Source organism: Myxine glutinosa, chromosome 1 (genome assembly GCF_964187855.1).
Source record: "Myxine glutinosa chromosome 1, kmMyxGlut1.1, whole genome shotgun sequence".
NCBI classification, from domain to species: domain Eukaryota; kingdom Metazoa; phylum Chordata; class Myxini; order Myxiniformes; family Myxinidae; genus Myxine; species Myxine glutinosa.
In genome coordinates this window covers 105,092,207-105,113,746 of record NC_136261.1, presented here as the reverse complement: position 1 = coordinate 105,113,746, position 21,540 = coordinate 105,092,207, and the positions used below count along the sequence as shown (strand labels likewise).

Below are 21,540 nucleotides of genomic sequence, written 5' to 3'. Positions count from 1 at the left end.
CCGCAGCTTGAGCGTTGACGGCAGCGTTGCTTTTGAGGAGAGTCGGCGGCTGCTCAACTCGAGCCGGGATCACACCAACCACCCGCATCCTTCCCGCCTTGTGATCCCACCTTCCTCGTCCGTCCAGCCATCCACCTCCAGCTGAACCTTCCTCTCCTTCCTGCCATTCCTGTCATCATCCCCCGTGTAAGTCTGATTGTCGTCCATCTTTTATGTTGTCCTGGGGTTTAAGTAAGCTTGTATAGGTAAGTTAGAATTGCACTGTGTCTTCTAGTCCTTCCCTCCTTCTGTAAATTATTTTCTTTTCTTTCCTTCTCCTTGGTTCTTTTGATTGTGTACATAATAGTTAGTAATAAATTATATTTGTATTTCCTACCTTCGTTCTTCTTCTTCATGCTCGTTCGGTCGTCTTTGTGATTTCCCCATTGAAAACCTGTGGCGCGATTTTGGCCAACGTTTCAGGATCGGGTTTAGTCTCTGCTAATGGTTCGTGCCGCGGTTGCTAAACCGCTCGGCAATTAACATCTGTCCGCGGTCGCGAACGAGGTTGTGCCCCTGCCTCTCCGGAGGGAGCTGTGCAACTTCAGGACTCACATCGGTCAGTCAAAAACAAAGGGGATTAATCCCCCCCTTCTTAAGGGGAAAAAGGCCGACGTAGAGATCCGCAACAAATTGGTGCCAGGAGTGGGATTCGGACCTGAAGCCCACTTAGCGCGCTCAAATTACGAGTGGCCCACAATTTTATTTAACATCCTAAATTTAAAATCGCGCCATGGATGGTCAAGGCGACCGGATGCCGGTGGGGGAATTAGAAGAGGGGTTAGGGGTAACCCAGGACCACAGGGGGGAAATGGAGGAGGAGAGAAATGAGGATGTGGTTGAGGGGGTATCAGGTACACGAGATGGTGCCCTCGCGCACGTGGTTGCAGCGGCACCAAATGTCACCGCGCCCGTGACCGTAGCAGCGCCGCCGATGGACTGGGGCCTATTCATGGAGCAAATAAGGGCCCTTATGGCCGAGTCGGGGGACAAATCAAGGGCAGAAATGGGAAACCAAATTATAGGATTGGAAAACAGAATGGGGCAGCAAATGGGAAACCAAATCGGAGGTTTGGAAAACAGAATGGGGGAGCGATTAGAAAGTAAAATAGACACCCAAAAGGAAGAAACGAGGGCTCAGGGTGAGCAATTGAGGGGCCAAATGGGAGCAATGTGGGACGAAGCAAGGGGTACCAGTGAGCAATTGAGAGACGGGTTAAGTAATATGGGAAATAAATTTGAGGGTTTAGACAATAAATTTGGGGGATTAGAAAGCCAAATCGGGGGGCTCGAAGGTAAATTGGGGGGCCAACTAGAGGACATGGGTAATCAAATTTGGGAAATGAAGGAGGGGTTAACGGGGTTGGAAAATAGAATGGCTGCCCAGGAGAACCAGATGGAAGGGGTAAAGAATGGGTTAACGGGGCTAGAAAACACAATGGAAGGCAAATTGCGGGAAATAGGGGAGCAATCCGCCCGGGAAATTAAGCAGATGGGAGATCAGATAGAGGAGGTGAAAATCGGGTTAGAAACCAAATTGGATGCCCAGAGGAATGATTTGGAACAGATGAGGGCAGCATCTACCAAAGAGATGGGAGAAATGGGGGAGGAGATCAGATGAGGTGTGGGCGAGGAGGTCGCGGGGGTACGCAAAGAGGTAAAGCGAGGTGAGGAGCATATGGAGAAAGAGGTGAGAAATAGTACGGCTAGGTTACAGGGGGGCATAGAAGACCTGACATGGGGAGTAGAACAGCTGACGGTGGGACAAAAGGAATTAGTGGAGCAGGTGGAAAAGAACACTGCGGTAATTGGGGGGTTAAAGGCGACTCAGAAGGAGATAAAAGAGGGACTTATAGCGACGAAGAGGGAATGTCGGATGGTACATGAGGGGTTGACAAAGAGGTTGGACGAGGTGACAGAAGCAATGGAGACGAAAGAACGGGAGGTAAGGACGCACATAGAGACGACTAAGGTGGCATTAGAGGAAGAAATTGAGGGGGTGCACCGGGAAATGAAAGAGGTGAAGCAAAAATTAGAGGAAGTGGAAGGGGGGGTGAGTGAAATTAAGAAGAGACGGAGGGAAACTAAGAGAGAGATAAAGGAGGAGGTGATGGAATATGTACAAGGTCTGTGCTCAAATCGTGATGATGTGCTTACTGACCAAATAAAGAGTTTTCAGGTGGGGGAGGAGGGGCGAAGACGAGGTGCCGAGGTGAGTGGCGATATACTCGGAAATGTATATGGTGTGAGGGGAGATTCCGTCGGCTTGGGTGTTGGTGTAGACCCGGGTGTTCGTGAGAGGCCGCTGGTAAGGTGTGCGACAGGTACAGAGTGTGAAGGAGGACGTGTGCGAGAATGTCCGACTATGGGCTGTGTGAGGAAAAAGTGCGCGCCGAGGAGTGAGTGTGCTGTCGAGAGTGAGTTGGTCGTGGCGCGTGTGTGGGGGGGCACATGGAAGCGCGTGATGGGGAGTGTTACATGGGATGTAACGGAAGAATGCACACCTGTGGTGAGTGTTACGGAGGGCGTAACGGGAGAGTGTGCGCAGGAGGATGCGCGAAAAAGGTGTGCAACAGAGGAGTGCATGATTACAGAGTGCGCTGTCAAGAGTAAGGGTGAATGCGCGACCGAGTGTGGTGGTGAGAGTAGCGAGAGTGACACGAAGCACGAGTCGGTTGTAGCAGGTGAGAGAGGATGCACACCTGGAATGGAAGGATGCACACCTGGAATGGTCGAGCGCGTGTGGGAATGCACGCTTGAGTTGGTAGTGAAGCACGTGATTGGGTGTGCAGTTGAGTGCACACCCATGGTTGTCACAGAGGATGTGACCGAGCAGTGGGCGCGAAGAGGTGTGTTGGTGAGGTGTACAAACGACAAGTGTGTGCCAAGGTGTGTGGTGGTCAGGTGTGTGACGAAGTCTATGAGTGTACCTGGGGGGTGTGTAAGAGAAGGTGCAATGACGGAGAGCATGGAGACAGCTGGATGTGTGAGCAGGGAACGGAACGCGGGGTGTGAGCATGCAAGTGGAGCATCTATGTTAAACGGAGCAGCGGTTAGATCGACTTGTAGCCGAAGCGAGCCCTCGGTTCGTGCCGGGCTTTGTGCGCAGCGGGAACCAGCAGGGATCGTAACCACGGCGGTTTTGAAGGAACCGCCGTACGCGATCCACGCCGGGCCTCGCTCTAAACGGTCGCGTCCGTGCTCCGCTAAGTGGAGCAGGCGGCCCGGTTCGAGGACAGGGGGGAAGGGTCGGCGCGGCGACCCCTTGTGGTCGCCGTGTTCCGGCCGGCCGAGATGGGGGCATCGGACGGTTCCGTGCCGAGATGGTGCGTCCGATTCCGGCCCGAGTAAACCTCTTTCCCTGCACCGACTGCCGGACGGACCCAACTGCCGGCAACAGACCACCCGCATGTATTGCTCGGCTTCGCGAAGCCGAGCTTTGCGAAGGTAACGACGCACCGAGGCTCAAGTTAAAGGACATTTGGTAGGGATAGGGAATTTATGATTAGAAATTTTTTGATTGGTTGGAATTTGATGGCAAAATTGGTAGTGAGAGATGCCCGATGTGGTGGGATGGCAACTCTGCCATCCCTCACAAGGTGGCACATGAGCTATACTTTTATGGGGTTTGGCAGTGAAAACTAGCCCGGGAGGGTTAGGATAATGTATAGGGACCTAGAGATGACCATAGGTAACTGTAGATTTAAGTAGCGACATGGGACACGTAGTCGGGGACATAGGGAGGTTAGAATGGATGATAACGACGTGGGATGTGCTTAGTTTAAAGGGGCGACTGGGAAGCGCAAGTTTCAGAGGGGAGTAGGTAGATCAGATGATGCCGTGTGTGTGTGAGAGTCTTAGTATCGAGCAAATGAGGAATTGCTAGGCAATGCTCGGGAGAGATGTGTGTATTGAGCATGAACGTGTATGGAGCAGTGCATGAGGAACAATTGCGGTTGTGCATTGTTTTGAATGATTGAAGAAGCCTGGGAGGAAGGAGGGTGGAAGAGGCACCAGGTGTGATTGCACAGGTGTGCAAGTGAACAGGTGTATGGAGCAGTGTATGACTGAGTAATGGTGATTGTGTGTTGTGTTGACCGAATGGTCCTGGAGGAAGGAGGGTGCAGGAAGGACCAGGTGTGATGGCACAGGTGTGCAATACAGGTGTATGGAGAATGGTTGTGTGGAATACATGGAGTATGGTTGTGTGGAATACATGGAGTATGGAATATATGGAGTATGGAATGGGTGGTGTGGAGTGAGTATGGTGGAAACTGTGGAGTGGAGTGGATGGTGCGAAGGTGTGTATGGGAAGGATGGACCCCATCACGAATACCCGGGGAGGGTAGTTTAAGAGTTAGGTAGAGGGAGTAGGTAAATTGTGGTTGGATATTGGCATCTGTGGTGCATGTGGAAGAATGGTGTTTGGATGGGTGCATTAGTGACGTGGAAATGGCTGGGCGTGTGGCCTGTTAGTGTGTGTAGTTAAATGGGCACTCCGCCACTGTGAGGATGTCGGCCAGGTGAGGCCGCAGGTGGGCTGTGGGAGCCGGAAGAGTTGTGGATGGGGCCCGAGGATCCGGAGGACGGACCCGGGTAGCCCAGTGCCAGAGAGGGCACCGAGTGGGGAGAGCGCCAGAGGGCCTTCCCCAGGTAGATAGGTTAGGTAAGGAGCAGGTAAGCTCGGAGGCAACTGCAGTGGTGGAGGTGTGCAGGTGGGTAGACCTGCTGGGAGAGCCACACGACCCAGTCCTGAAATTGTGCAAAGGCACAGGGAGTTGAATCGGGGGAGTGAGACCCCAAATTGAGGAAGCACCACAGTTTGGTCAATGGGAATTTGGTTCTTAAAACCGCATAGAGTGTAAGATGGCCAATGGTTTGGCAGGGAAAGACCCCGGGTAGTGTAAAGTGGATTAAAGTCATTTAGAGGATAGTTAGGATTGAAATCTCCTTGCACCATCTACATCCACTCACCTGAGGTAACGACGGTGCTCCACACCATGCCATGGTTTGTTGTTGTTGTTTTTGTGCAAATGTTTGGATTGTGAGACGCATCATGACGGGGGTGAGACATTGTGCTTTGATGTTCCATCTCACCCTCCTTATGACGATTGATGATGGCAAATTTTGGATTAGAGGCATTGTGGTGACGAATTTGGTGTAGGGGAAATATGGGGAAGACGAGACATTAGTGACGAATTTGTAATGTGTAGATTTTTGTAAATACGGGGTAAGGGCAAGGGTAGAGTGGGTAACAGGGGGGGGGGGGGGGTGACGTACGGTAGGGACGAGCTTTTCTCCGCTCAGTCTCCAGACGCACCTCACCTTGCATTGCCTTTATTGATGTGTACCCTTGTGACCTTACCCCTCGCTAACCTGCCCTCTCTGTCTTCCTTCCCCGACCCATGGATCGTGCTCTCTGGGCACCGAGGGGAGCGTGCGGGAGTCCGCCATTGTGTGCCAGAACCCCCGCAACCAGCTGCTTGCATCGATGCACCACTTATGGACCACATGTCTGTGGCTGAGCACCACTCATGGACCCCATGGGTTGGGGCATGGCCCCTCTGCTGGAACCGGCCACGATGGCCCAAGATCTTGCTTGCGGACCCGGTGAGGTGGCACCAAGCCCACAGATGAACCACCCCTAGTCGGCCCCTGTGGGCCATAAATAAAGATGGACACGTTTTGTGCATTTTTCATTTTATTATGTCCAAATAGACCGCCAGCAAGAAGAACATGAAGAAAGACAACATCTGGAAGAACATTGGCCAGCAGAGGGAGCCGAAGAGCAAGAGCACCAGGGGTTTGTTGTCCCCCGTCACACAGCGGAGCGAAAGGGGGACTATGGCTTTCCCCTCTGTCTGTGTGTCCGTCCGTCCGTCCGTGCGTGTGTGCGGCGTGCATGTGTGCATGCGGGCGTGCGTGCAGGCGTGCGTGTGTGCGTGCGTGCGTGCGTAAGCGAAGGACCGCATTCGAATTTGGTGTGTGGGTGCAACCCACGTCAAAATCCAAGATGGCCGCCGCCATGTATGTCTGATGCCATGTATGTCTGAACCTTGTAACCTGCATATCTTGAAAAATAAGCGAAGTACCAACTTCTAATCTGGTGTATGGGTGTATCTAAGTAGAAGGAAGAACGATATTGAAAATTGGGTCGCCACGTCAAAATCCAAGATGGCCACCGCCATGTATGTCTGAACCTTGTGAGATGAATATCTTGAAAAATAAGCGAAGTACCAATTTCTAATTTGGTGTGTGGGTGTATCTCGGCATAAGGACGAACGCTATTGAAAATTGGGTCGCCACGTCAAAATCCAAGATGGCCGCCACCATATATATATCTGAAACTTGTGAGCGAAATATCTCGAAAAATAAGCGAAGTACCAACTTCTAATCTGGTGTGTGGGTGTATCTAGGCATAAGGAAGAACGCTATTGAAAATTGGGTCGCCTCGTAAAAATCCAAGATGGCCGCCGCCATGTATGTCTGAACCTTGTGAGATGAATATCTTGAAAAATAAGTGAAGTACCAACTTCTAATTTGGTGTGTGGGTGTATCTCGGCATAAGGAAGAAAGCTTTTGAAAATTGGGGCGCCACGTCAAAATCCAAGATGGCCGCCACCATATATATGTCTGAACCTTGTGAGTGAAATATCTTGAAAAATAAGCGAAGTACCAACTTCTAATCTGGTGTGTGGGTGTAGCTAGGCATAAGCAAGAACGCTGTTTAAAATTGGGTCGCCACGTCAAAATCCAAGATGGCCGCCGCCATGTATGTCTGAACATTGTGAGATGAATATCTTGAAAAATAAGCGAAGTACCAACTTCTAATTTGGTGTGTGGGTGTATCTCAGCATAAGGAAGAACGCTATTGTAAATTGGGTCGCCACGTCAAAATCCAAGATGGCCGCCACCATATATATGTCTGAAACTTTTGAGCGTAATATCTTGAAAAATAAGCAAAGTACCAACTTCTAATCTGGTGTTTGGGTGTATCTAGGCACAAGGAAGAACGCTATTGAAAATTGGGTCGCCACGTCAAAATCCAAGATGGCCGCCGCCATGTATGTCTGAACCTTGTGAGCGGAATATCTTGAAAAATAAGCGAAGTACCAACTTCTAATCTGGTGTGTGGGTGTATCTAGGCATAAGGAAGAACGCTATTGAAAATTGGGTCGCCACGTCAAAATCCAAGATGGCCGCCGCCATGTATGTCTGAACCTTGTGAGCGGAATATCTTGAAAAATAAGCGAAGTACCAACTTCTAATCTGGTGTGTGGGTGTATCTAGGCATAAGGAAGAACGCTATTGAAAATTGAGTGGCCACGTCAAAATCCAAGATGGCCGCCTCCATGTATGTCTGAACCTTGTGAGTGAAATATCATATCATAGCATGTTTTCTGCGTCTTCCACTTTGTCAACTCACATTACTTCACCGACGGGGGACCTAGGCGTAACGCTTGTTTTCTTTATTATTAACTGTGGTGACTGTGCACTCCGGTGCGTTTTGGTGCATTATGATGCATTGATGATGGTGCTGGTGCAACGATGCAGTGCAGGCTGTCTCCCCCCCAAAATAACAATCACAGGTCCTGGGTTAGTTTTGTAAATACCATTAGCGTCAATTGTAAATAATGCTCCCCACCGTTCATGTTTAGTTTGAAGACAAATCCACAATTCGGTTAGCTGTGGGCGTAAATTTGTTAGGCAGGGTGCAATGCAGCAGGGGGACATACTTATTTGTGTTTTAAAACTGTCCCACTCAGGGTCAGGTTAAATGTAGAGGGAACTACACCTACGTGCCACACTAAAGTTAAGTTTTATAGGCCCGAGAGCGTGCCTAGAGGATGAGGGTGCAGTGTTGTGGATTTGAGAATTGCTGTAAATATCACCCTGTGTCGTGAATTGAATCTTGTTGTAAATATCACCCTCCGTAGTGTAAAGGTCAAAGGTCGTCCTCCAAGTTAATCCATATACATGCACGTAGCAAATCATATATCCTTCTAAATAGTTATTTCCTTATTATATGTATTAGTTTAAGGCTGTGTCTTCCATTAATTGACACTGCATTGCACCGAATTCAAATAAGATAGGTCCCCTTTGGTTTTCTATCCCAGCGGTGCGAGTGGTTTTCTATCCCGCAAGACACCATTGGCCATGTGCTCTCTCTCGGAGAAGAAGGGGGGAGGAGCCGCCAAATCACGGGCGTGGCCCACCCCCTCGTCACCAGGAGGTGGAGCCAGGAAGCCCTCGCACCCAACCAGGACTCAGTGGGTATGGCTTGGTAGGGGTGTGATATCACCCGCAGCGCGACGCCCCCACGAGAGATGCGTCAGAGAGTTGTTGAGTACCGCAGTCCACCAGTTGAGTTCAAGTCCATCAGTGGAGGAAGAGCAGTCCACCGAGAGTGGAGTTGAGCCCAGTGGAGGAGGAGCAGCAGCGTGGAGCTGAACCACCGCAGCTTTGACCACCGCAGCTTGAGCGTTGATGACAGCGTTGCTTTTGAGGAGAGTCGGCGGCTGCTCAACTCGAGCTGGGATCACACCAACCACCCGCATCCTTCCCGCCTTGTGATCCCACCTTCCTCGTCCGTCCAGCCATCCACCTCCAGCTGCACCTTCCTCTCCTTCCTGCCATTCCTGTCATCATCCCCCGTGTAGGTCTGATTGTCGTCCGTCTTTTATGTTGTCCTGGGGTTTAAGTAAGCTTGTATAGGTTAAGTTAGAATTGCACTGTGTCTTCTGGTCCTTCCCTCCTTCTGTAAATTATTTTCTTTTCTTTCCTTCTCCTTGGTTCTTTTGATTGTGTACATAATAGTTAGTAATAAATTATATTTGTATTTCCTACCTTCGTTCTTCTTCTTCATGCTCGTTCGGTCGTCTTTGTGATTTCCCCATTGAAAACCTGTGGCTCGATTTTGGCCAACGTTTCAGGATCAGGTTTAGTCTCTGCTAATGGTTCGTGCCGCGGTTGCTAAACCGCTAGGCAATTAACATCTGTCCGCGGTCGCGAACGAGGTTGCGCCCCTGCCTCTCCGGAGGGACCTGTGAAACTTCAGGACTCACATCGGTCAGTCAAAAACAAAGGGGATTAATCCCCCCCTTCTTAAGGGGAAAAAGGCTGACGTAGAGATCCGCAACAATATTTTTAAAGTGATTCTTCACCATAAGGAGATAGGGCCAAAAACGATCCATAGCAGGATATCTCAAAAGGTTGTGGACGGATTTGGACGAAACTTGGTGGACCAGTTGGGTGTCTGACGAGGAAGAATTGATTCAATTTTGGTGAAGATTCGAATCCGGATCCAGATTAGAGAATTTTAAAAGTGATTCTTCACCATTGAGTAATAGGCTAAAACCGATACATAGCAGGATATCTCAAAAAGTTATGGCTAGATATCGACGAAACTTGGTGGACAGGTTGGGTGTGTGACCAGACCGAATCGATTCAAGATTTTGGTAGATTTTGTACAAGACATCTGTACAAGGGCACAAAAAATACAAACGAACATTTTGTTTTATATGATGGATATCAAGTTCATTATATATTTCCAGGTTGTCGCAGACAAGGCAGCCATCGAGGCATTTCGTGCATCGCTCTCAAAGCTTGGAGACGTTTATATCAACGACGCATTTGGCACCGCACACAGAGCACACAGGTGTATCTCTCTTTCGATCCAACTTTGAGTTATTTGTGAAGAATGATAAAAACGGAGATTATTAATTGTTACTATGAATGACTTTATTTGTCCCTACCCTCTACCTCCATTTGACATCATTCCCCTCCAGCTCCATGTTGGGCTGTGGCTTCCCTGTAAAAAGTGCTGGATTCTTACTGAAGAAGGAGTTGGATTACTTCGCCAAGGCTTTGGATAAGCCCGAGAGACCATTCCTGGCGATCCTGGGGGGGTATGTCATTCACTTTTTTCACTCACTGACATTGGTATTGGGAATGTACCAAATCTAAAGGGCATTGCTGTAGTTTTCAACACCATACTCATTCACAACTGGACATGTGGTGCTTATGGTAAAAAGCATTATAGTAAAAGTCCTCGTTATGTTTTATAACCAGGGCAAAAGTGAAAGACAAGATCCAGCTGATTAACAACATGCTGGACAAAGTGAATGAAATGATCATTGGAGGAGGGATGGCTTTCACATTCCTTAAAGTGCTGCATAACATGAAGGTACACCACATTGATGCTTAAAACCACATCTTTCTTTAATGCTTAAAAACACCACCTGAAACCACATCATGCCCTAAATGTCAAACGCAAACTTTAATGTCATATGGAAGGAAATTTATGGCTGAACTTGTACAGTATGGGGTGAACATAGCAATTCCATTCAATAATTTTTTTCTTGTCCACGTGAAACAAGGAAATTTTTCATCATCCACTGGCAATTGAATTTTTTTTAAAAAGGTTGCATTACATCATTTTTGCATTTGCATTAAACATATGAATTGAATTTGGCACAAATTATTGTCGAAAGTGAAAGCACAAGGCAAGTGGAGGGAAGGTATGTCTGCATTAGACGCTGGACAATCTATCTGGGTCTTTCAGATTTATTAACATTTTCTTTTGACAAGTTAGCAAATGTACATATTAATTTGAAGGTAAGAATACTTTAAATCAACAACTGATACAAAAGAACCAAATTGCTATTATCGATATGAAACTCTTTCAATCTCCTTATAAAGTATAATGTTTGGCTTACTTTAGCAGCCAACACTTGGGAATTCTTGCTCCATTTCAATTTGTCATCGATCCCAAATACCAGAAATTTGTTTTGTACTTTGGCAATGAATAATCAAAGGGTCATGGCCATCTGGTAAGTGGTGAAAATAATTCCTAATGGGCCCAGAGACTCAGCTTCATTGTGGGAGATACCATTGAATTGGGGGCCTTTGTGTCCACTATGCCAAGCCGTGAAATGTTTGAAGCAGGAGTGCCAATCCAAAGGGGAAAGCAGTACTCAATCTAACTGTGGATCTGTTTGTTAGAAGTTTGCATTTGCCAAGGAAAGACTTGGCACAAATCAAATTTTCACAACCTTAGTCTTAAAATTGTCCATTTTGTTTCCCTAATGCCCTGTCTTGCCATCTGTTTTACATCTGTTTTACTTGTTTCCATTTTTTATGGTCTTTTTTCCCAGATTGGTAGCTCTCTGTATGATGAAGAAGGTGCTGCGTTAGTCAAAGACCTCATGTCAAAGGCTCAGAAAAATGGAGTCACCATCAACCTTCCCATGGATTTCGTGACGGCAGACAAGTTTGATGAAAATGCAAAAGTCGGAGCAGCTACTCTCTCACAAGGCATTCCTGATGGCTGGCTGGTACTGAACGGTTGTGAGAAACAACAACAACAACAAAAAACAACAAACAAGGCTCTCTATTCACCTTCACTCTTTCATTCCTCTTTTCTCCCGCCTCTGGAACAAACTCCCACACTCCCTTCAATCCCACTCCTCCCTCCAGGTCTTTAAAACAGCTGTTCACCACCATCTCTTATCCTCCCCCATCCAAAACCTTGATCTTTTCTACCCCGGTTAATTCACCCCAGATCCACATTTTTTGAAATATCAACTTCTTTCCTTGGAAGTCCTGGCAGTATCCATGTGTTTTATACCTCTACCACCCCCCCCCCCCCTTTCCCATGCCTCCTCCCCCCACCCCAAGCCCTCTCCATCCCACAGATCTCCCGATGTCCCTGTTCTCTACTGTTGTACTTGTGTGCTTCCCTCTCTCTCCCCATCTTGTCTCCCGCTTCCTTTATTATGTTTGATGTGTCCCATTGGTTTTTTTTGTGATTAATGTTAGCTCCTACACAAGCCTCGATCTTGTATACAAACAAAATAAAACCCCCGGCCATTTCGTGGAAATGTTACACAGTTATTGCTTGAGTGATAATTGAGAGCTGGGGCGGGGGTTGGGGGTGGGGTAAATGGGTAGTGATGATTTTCATTGATAATTGTGCAGGGGAATTAAATGATCTTTGGTTGTTGCAGAGAGGGACATATTTAAAAAAAAAAAAACCACCTTTAGAGGCCATTTTTCCCCGCAAAGCGGGGGTTGGCCTTTTTCGGGAACCGTGGTTGTTGTTGTTTTTCGGTCCCCTTTTTGAAGCAATGTTTTACGGCCGGATGCCCTTCCTGACGCCAACCCTTTTTGCCGCCTTTAACGACAAACAGGGAATTACCAGTGAACTGGTACTCAATTAGCCGACCTCGGAAGGATGACAGGCTGAGTCAACCCCCCTGGTGTTAATTCAGCGATTAGACCGGGATTCGAACCCAGGATCCTAGGTATCCTAAGCCGGCACCCTAGCCGCTAGCCCAACACCAGGGTTCAGAGAGGGACATATAGGTACTTGATATTCTGCCATCTTGATCACCAATCTGATATTTTCACTCTGTCATGCTCAGGGCCTGGACTGTGGTCCAAAGAGCTCAGAGTTGTTCTGTGCAGCCGTGGCAAAGGCTCGATTGATTGTGTGGAACGGACCTGTTGGCGTCTTCGAGTTTGACCATTTCGCTGCTGGAACCAAGGCTTTGATGGATAGCGTTACTGCTGCAACCGCAAAAGGATGCATCAGCATAATAGGTATGTTTGTTTTAAAATAGATGCACAGTTTGAGAACACCAACTTTTAAGTTCATGATTAGATAAGTGTTGCAAAAAAAATTAAGGTGCGCAGTGGGGTAAAAAATAAAAAAATTAAAACATTGTTGTTTTTCATGTCAAAGTGTTCTTTGAAGTATATATTTTCAGAATCATACTGTTTTGATTGGTACTTATTTCCAAAGAAATTTGGTCCAAAGTATTTCCAAAGAATCACTTATTTCCAAAGAACTAAGTTGAAATAACTTGAAAACTAATCATCCAAATTGAATGAAATTTGGCATTAATAATCATCTTAACATGTTGGATGAATTAATGATGGCTTTTTAAGATACCCCTACTACAAATTGAGTTATGAAAAAAATCCTTGTATTTTTCTTTAAAAACAAAGAAAAAATATTTTGTGAGCTTTAATTTTGTGTAATTTGTGTAATTATCATTACAATTTACTGAAAAGCCATCACTGGTCTCTTTGGATATACCCATACTAACTACCCAAAGGGGTAAATAACAGATTGACTGAGGCAGTTAGCAGTAGTTCCAGTTTCAATTATGTCAACCAAAAAAACATATTTTTGTATGTGTCTAGAAAATGAAAGCTCACATGTTTATTTGTATCCGAAATTCACTTGTGTCTGTATTTTTGGATTCCTCATACTCTAAGCTTTCTAGCAGTATATGGTTTGTGGGGGGTATATTCCATATACTCTAAGCAGTATATGGTTTGTGGGGGGTATATTCCATATACTCTAAGCAGTATATGGTTTGTGGGGGGTATATTCCATATACTCTAAGCAGTATATGGTTTGTGGGGGGTATATTCCATATACTCTAAGCAGTATATGGTTTGTGGGGGGTATATTCCATATACTCTAAGCAGTATATGGTTTGTGGGGGGTATATTCCATATACTCTAAGCAGTATATGGTTTGTGGGGGGTATATTCCATATACTCTAAGCAGTATATGGTTTGTGGGGGGTATATTCCATATACTCTAAGCAGTATATGGTTTGTGGGGGGTATATTCCATATACTCTAAGCAGTATATGGTTTGTGGGGGGTATATTCCATATACTCTAAGCAGTATATGGTTTGTGGGGGGTATATTCCATATACTCTAAGCAGTATATGGTTTGTGGGGGGTATATTCCATATACTCTAAGCAGTATATGGTTTGTGGGGGGTATATTCCATATACTCTAAGCAGTATATGGTTTGTGGGGGGTATATTCCATATACTCTAAGCAGTATATGGTTTGTGGGGGGTATATTCCATATACTCTAAGCAGTATATGGTTTGTGGGGGGTATATTCCATATACTCTAAGCAGTATATGGTTTGTCTTCACTGGAAAGACTGATAATTTCAATTTATTGATGGCACGTGAAACGTGCTATTTTACGCCACTGCGCACCTTAAACAAACTGCTATCATGGGGGGAGCAGCTGTTGTTCATGATCAAGGAACCATCACATTTTAGATATTTTCCATGGTAGAAATTGTGTATTTATGCAAGGGACAAACTCAAAATTCATACAACCCACTCTATAGCATAACATTGTCCCTCAGAATAACTAACTGAGGTAGGCTGATAGTAATCGTACTAAAATACAGAATTTGGTGTCTGTCTGTCTGTCTGACAATTTTTGACCGCGATACATTCGGTCGTTACTTGTCCAATCTCAGCCACACTTGACAGGGAAAATAAGGGTCACACAATGGAGGTTATAGCGAAATAACTTCCCCTCCAACCTAAAGGGGTTTTCCCCACCAAGGGTGTTGTGTGTTGAGGTGTATATCCGTGTTAAAATAGCTTAATCGTGGCGTTTTTCCAAAGCCGCTTCTAATAACAAAAGTAACAACAATTCTCATGATAATAGCATAATATTAATGTTACTAGCGGGGTCACCCGTGGGAATCCCACGGGCATGGATGTGTGTGACATTTCGACATATTGAGTTATATGCTGCACATTCATTTTTACAAAATGGTTACTGGCAAGTCATCAGATCCAGAAATGGTGTGAATTTAGTTATTTCACATAATATGTGACCCCTCACTCCTCTCCACCTGACACTCTCCTGTCTCCACCTGACACTCTCCTGTCTCCACCTGACACTCTCCTCTCTCCACCTAGCACTCCTCTCCTCTCCAAACCCTCACATCCCTCTCCTTTCCAATCCCTCACCTCTCCAATCCCTCACACTCCTCTCCTCTGCAATCCTTCACACGCCTCTCCAATCGCGCCTCACACTCCTCTCCAATCGCGCCTCACACTCCTCTCCAATCGCGCCTCACACTCCTCTCCAATCGTGCCTCACACTCCTCTCCAATCGTGCCTCACACTCCCCTCCAATCACTCCTCTCCAATCGTGCCTCACACTCCTCTCCAATCACGCCTCACACTCCTCTCCAATCGTGCCTCACACTCCTCTCCAATCGCGCCTCACACTCCTCTCCAATCGCGCCTCACTCGCCTCTCCAATCGGCTTTCCCCGTCTCGTTTCTCTCCTTTTTCTCCCGTCTCGTTCTTTTTCTTGCTCCAAATCGGCCCGTCGGAATCGGAAATCGGCCCGTCTCGCCCGTCGGCCCGTCGGAATCGGAAATCGGCCCGTCTTGCTTTTGTGCTTGTGCGTAAATAAATTGTGTTCATGACACCATTTCTGGTGTTGGGCTAGCGGCTAGGGTGCCGGCTTAGGATCCTGGGTTCGAATCTCGGTCGATCGCCGAATTAATGCCAGGGGGGTTGACTCAGCCTGTCATCCTTCCGAGGTCGGCTAATTGAGTACCAGTTCACTGGTAATTCCCTGTTTGTCGTTGAAGGCGGCAAAAAGGGTTGGCGTCAGGAAGGGCATCCGGCCGTAAAACATTGCTTCAAAAAGGGGACAAAAAAACAACAACTACCACGGTCCCCGAAAAGGCCAACCCCCGCTTTGCGGGGAAAAAATGGCCTCTAAACGGTGGTTTTTACACCATTTCTGGATCTGATGACTTGCCAGTAACCATTTTGTAAAAATGAATGTGCAGCATCTAACTCAATATGTCGAAATGTCACACACATCCATGCCCGTGGGATTCCCACGGGTGACCCCGCAAGTTTGCATTGACGTTCGTCGATGGACTCGTTCGCCCGTCTCATTCGTTTTCTTGCTGCATCCTGTTCAAGTCTGCGTTCTTCATCGATCGTCTCATTCATTTTGGAAATAGAAGTTTCCACGCAGCGCATGAATTGTCACGATCCTCAAGAGGAATTTGTCTCGTAATCATCAAATGATAAATGGCAAGTAAATTATATTGTGGAAAATTAAAGATTTCAAATAAACCTATTTAAAGTGTATTCGCACATAACTAATTTTAAAAAACGAAGAAATATCTCTCGGTAATTTCCTGAAACATATTTTACTTCCGGCTAATAATGTTGAATTAAATAAAAACGAAGAAATATATGTCGGCATCATTGTTGACGTTTTTGTGACGACTGTCATCAAACGAAAAAGTAATATATCTTAACGGAAAAGCAAAAGCGAATTTTTAATATATATCGACACGTTGCCGTCGGTGTCATGTTGGGCGGTGTATGATACACCATGACGCGATTTTTAAAAATATATCTCTGCATTTTCCCGCGTGTGTGGAATGTTCTCAATTATTGCTGACACCGAGTCCAAAACCATCGATAAAAATGAAATCATATGGTGAGTTAGATTGGAGATAAAGGCGTGAGAGAGACTCAATGGCCTTGAAGTTGAAGTTACAGGCGTTTGAGAATTCATTTCGTTCTATAAACGGCAACTTTCATTGGATTTCCTTCCCGTTTTTTTTCAACCGAGTCGAAAACTATGTTAGCGACTGTGAAAAATGAAATGATATATCGAATTTTTAATATGTATCGACACGTTGCCGTCGGTGTCATGTTAGGCGGTGTATGATACACCATGACGCGATTTTAAAAAATATATCTGCATTTTCCCGCGTGTGTGGAATGTTCTCAATTATTGCTGACACCGACTCTAAAACCATCGATAAAAATGAAATAATATGGTGAGTTAGATTGGAGATAAAGGCGTGAGAGAGACTCAATGGCCTTGAAGTTACAGGCATTTGAGAATTCATTTCGTTCTATAAACGGCAACTTTCATCGGATTTTCTTCTCGTTTTTTTTCAACCGAGTCTAAAACTATGTTAGCGACTGTGAAAAATGAAATGATATATCGAATTTAAAATAGATATCGACACATTGCCGTCGGTGTCATGTTGGGCGGTGTATGATACACCATGACGCGATTTTAAAAAATATATCTCTGCATTTTCCCGCGTGTGTGGAATGTTTGTGGAAAATTAAAGATTTCAAATAAACCTATTTAAAGTGTATGCGCACATAACTAATAAAAAAAACGAAGAAATATCTCTCGGTAATTTCCTGAAACATATTTTACTTCCGGCTAATATGTTGAATGAAATAAAAACGAAGAAATATATGTCGGCATCATTGTTGACGTTTTTGTGACGACTATCATCAAACGAAATAGTAATATATCATAACGGAAAAGCAAAAGCGAATTTTTAATATATATCGACACATTGCCGGCGGTGTCATGTTGGGCGGTGTATGATACACCATGACGCGATTTTAAAAAATATATCTCTGCATTTTCCCGCGTGTGTGGATTGTTCTCAATTATTGCTGACACCGAGTCTAAAAGTAAAACCATCGATAAAAATGAAATCATATGGTGAGTTAGATTGGAGATAAAGGCGTGAGAGAGACTCAATGGCCTTGAAGTTACAGGCCTTTGAGAATTCATTTCGTTCTATAAACGGCAACTTTCATCGGATTTTCTTCCCGTTTTTTTTCAACCGAGTCTAAAACTATGTTAGCGACTGTGAAAAATGAAATGATTTATCGAATTTGATTTGAAATAAAACTGGGGGAGAGCAAGACACCACGGGCCTACAAAACAGGACTCAAAGCTATGCGAGTTAATAAAATGGTGGATATTTGTTTATAGCCACTCCCAGAATGGGTGGAGCTATGGGTGGAGCTACTCTGCAAACCGAGTAAGCCACACCCCGGACAGACACCCAACAGATAGACAGACAGACAGACAGAATCATCTACGGCTATTATAATATAGATGACAAATCAATATTAATACTTACAAGTCAGGAGACGACGATGGTTCACGAGCGAGCGGTATTCAATGACAAAGGACGGACTATAACCGAAACAGGCCCGGACAGGCCAGGCCCGGAAATGTCAAAACGAAGGTTACTGACCTTGAAATGAGATAGAAAATAATGTATAATCAGTTATGAGGTTAGTTAGCTGCACAATACCGAAAATTCGGTGAAAAATGAAATGAAAAATAAATAAATAAATAAATAGATAAATAAAATGAACATTTAAAAAAAAAAAATCGAGCTCCGTGGGGCTAGACACATGACATTGGCCTAACCAAATATCGAAACACCTGTCAGATTCCACCAAACCCCTCGGAGAAGATGTAGCTTGAAATCGATTACCCCCCAAAAAGACATCTTTTTCGGGCGTGGCTCCGCCCACAATGGGTGCAATACGCCCACTCTAGGCAGGACACAACTAGATCATGATATCAACGTCCCACCCAAGTTTCATCAAGATCGGATGATATCATCGGGTAGTTATGCTGCAGACAGACAGACAGACACACACACACACACACACACACACACACACACAAACACGCACACACACACACGACGAATATAGTGGTCACTTGATAACTCGTGAACCAATAATATCCCCCTCCCCAAGGGGTTTGTGACTTGAAACATTGCCTCACCCTTTTCCCCCACCTCGACACCCTCACAGAAGTACATTTTATTATATGGAATTTAGAATGGTGACGGACGGTCTGATCTTTTCAATGACCTGATCCAACATAAGTTGTCGTAATAATATTTGGCAATAATAATAAGGATAATAACATAACTCCCCCTGTCGCTCCCATAGTGAGCGGGTGTACTCGTGAAAGAAAATTCTCTTTAGTTTAGGTCAAAATAGCAATAAAGAAAAAAAGTGAAAATACATTTAAAAGAATCAATAGAAACAGTGATGATGATGATATGAGAGACCACTTGTCATATGATGAGCTCTTTACCTTGGCTCAGGTGGGGGTGACACAGCAACTTGCTGTGCGAAGTGGAAAACATCAGACAAAGTGAGCCATGTGAGCACTGGTGGTGGTGCCAGCCTTGAGCTTCTGGAAGGTGAGTACTGTTTAAAACCCCTAGTACAGTGAGTGCATTGTGGTTAAAAAAAAAAAGTGATCCTATAAAGTTTCGTCACGATTAATCTTGGGAGCTCAGAGGAATAAGGTCACAAACAAACAACTCATTCACTTTTATATAGAAGATGATTATTCCGTTCAATCATTTCTTTGAACCCTGCTTTGTTTGTTCCTTCAGGCAAGGTGCTTCCTGGCGTGGCAGCACTAAATGATGCATAGCTTGTTATGCATCACTTATTGCTTTTTAATGACAACATGAAGACAGAAGAAAAGTTGCACTTATTTACATTTGCACCACAATGTCAAACTTTCGGAAAGAAACAGCTTCGGCTTGATTTTATGCCATTTTCCCCGCCTTGATGACTATTGATTTCTAAAGTTCAAGACCTTTCGGTCACAAACCGAATAATTATTGATGCAAAGAAACAAAACTCGGATATATTTAATTAAGGAAGAAAACCCCACCTTCTTTTCCAGAAATATCTTTTCTTTTCATGTAATGGATATTCAGGGATATGAATTGTCCATATGCAATTCAAAAGTGGAATGTCGTGCAAAATATTACAAATAACTGTGATGTCATTAATTTCTTTCTCGATTAAATTCCCCACGACCTTGTTCATCAAGCTGATTTTTTCCCTGTTATTTTTATGGGTTTTTATGAATGATACAACAGTAATGCCTTGATCAGAAGAATCCTACTAAATGACTAAACCATTACTTTAAGGGAACTAGATGGTATTCATAGAATACTTAACCTGCGCAGTCAACTTGGTGTGAGCCAACTCTTCTATTTTTGAACGTTTATTTTTTTTTATTCAATATGGCTGCCAGACCACGTGCGCGATGACATCATAAATATATAGCCAGCGAAGCCGGTGTTGTGAATGAAAGCGTACGTATTATGTTGAAAAGCCAGATTTTGCTGGATCCTTTGAGAATTCCAAGCTTTGACGCACCAAAGCACTCAATGGAGGCCGCCATCTTGCGGATGCGGAAGTATGCATAAACAATTGCGAAAAAGGTCAATAGGAGTTTGTTTCAGTTTCACCCGTCTTTGTTTGATTCACAATCCTATGCACCTCTAATTTGTAATTAAAATACTTTAAGACCAACCTCGTTCCTCGGGTCCTGGTCATCTTCAACGAAAATCGTCACCAAACACCGGAACCAATGAGATTCGAGTATTTGAAAAAGTATTTCAAAAAAGCTTATTACCGGTAGCACGTTTCGGAGGTTGAAAACGGCGTCAAATATTCTAAAATTGACGAAGAATTATTTTTTAGAAATCTCACGGCCGTGGGGCATAGTTTTTCACAGCCGAAAATATCCGAAGTTGAGACGGAATTCACCGAATTAATCAAGAAGGACATTTTACTAGTACCCTATTGCAAAGCCGCAATGAGCCGGCGGAGCCAAAGCCTCAAAGTATTTTAATTACACATGAGAGGTGCATAAGATTGTGAATCAAACAAAGACGGGTGAAACAAACTCCTATTGAACTTTTCGCAATTTTTTATGCATACTTCCGCATCCGCAAGATGGCACCCTCCATTGAGTGATTTGGTGCGTCAAAGCTTCGAAATTCTCAAAGGATCCAGCAAAATCTGGCTTTTCAACATAATACGTACGAGTTCATTCACAACACCGGCTTTGCCGGCTATAAATTTTAATCTCATCCAGAATGCAAATGGTGTCATTTTGAACTAGGTACGGTACCTACTACACCTACCTACTACCAACTACCTAACCTACTGATGCCATAGTGATGGGTAAAATACTGGCAAGAGGCTTTGGCTTCGCCGGCTCATTGCAGCTTTGCAGTCGGGTACTAGTATTCTCTAATATACAGACTTGGCATTTAATATGGAATAATTTTTTTTCTTGACTTGGGTTTACTTTCTTAACTCAGAATATCAATCTGGTGAGTTTCTTTTACACTTTGGTGATTTATTTGTGAAAAGAACCATGTCACTGATTGTCTGTCGCAGCAAGAAGTCAACAACAGGATTATATCACAGGTGGCGTGGCAAAATGTACGGACAGGTGCATTTGATGATTGGCTTCACAGTCGGATATACAAGGGTTGTTGCGTTCTGTATTAGTGGAAAACAACTGCTGCACGTCTCCAAAAGTTATTGCCGCTTCCTCTGGAGATGGTCCGTCAACTCAACAATGCTGTTTGTCATGGAGTGGTGGCTTTACGAAATTACGGCATGAAACAGTGTGCTATTGCTCGGCAGTATGGCATCACTCAAGGTCAGGTGTCAAAGATCCTGAAACGAAATGCTCAGAGGGGTGTCCCTACTCCAATACCGAGGCCAGGACGTCCCCGCAGAACCACAAGGAGGGATGATCGCCAGCTGCACCGGTTAGTCCGCAATAGCCGTACCAAGTCAGCGAATCGGCTTAGGGCTGAGTGGCAGCATCTGACAAACGTGCCTGTATCCAGAAGGCTAGTCAACCAATGACTGGTTCAAGCAGGCTATCATGCCAGGCGTCCCCTGAGAAAGCCACGCCTGACCAGACAACACCACCAGCACCAATTGCAGTGGCCCAGAGAGCACCGTCAATGGCAGCCAGGACACTGGAATCACGTGATCTTCAGTGA

At 45.1% G+C, this 21,540-nt stretch overlaps 1 protein-coding gene across 1 annotated transcript in view; it reads left to right on the top strand.

The window, feature by feature from the left end:
- The window catches only part of PGK1 (phosphoglycerate kinase 1), a 39,936-nt gene extending 20,381 nt beyond the window's left edge, over window positions 1-19,555 (top strand). The window contains exons 5-11 of the mRNA XM_068116498.2: window positions 9,594-9,697; window positions 9,828-9,947; window positions 10,111-10,225; window positions 11,196-11,375; window positions 12,465-12,642; window positions 18,811-18,909; window positions 19,108-19,555. Of these exons, the coding sequence (XP_067972599.1) occupies window positions 9,594-9,697; window positions 9,828-9,947; window positions 10,111-10,225; window positions 11,196-11,375; window positions 12,465-12,642; window positions 18,811-18,909; window positions 19,108-19,148 (837 nt within the window). The 3' untranslated portion in view covers window positions 19,149-19,555. The remainder of the gene's footprint in view (window positions 1-9,593; window positions 9,698-9,827; window positions 9,948-10,110; window positions 10,226-11,195; window positions 11,376-12,464; window positions 12,643-18,810; window positions 18,910-19,107) is intronic.
- The last annotated feature ends 1,985 nt before the right edge of the window (window positions 19,556-21,540 follow it).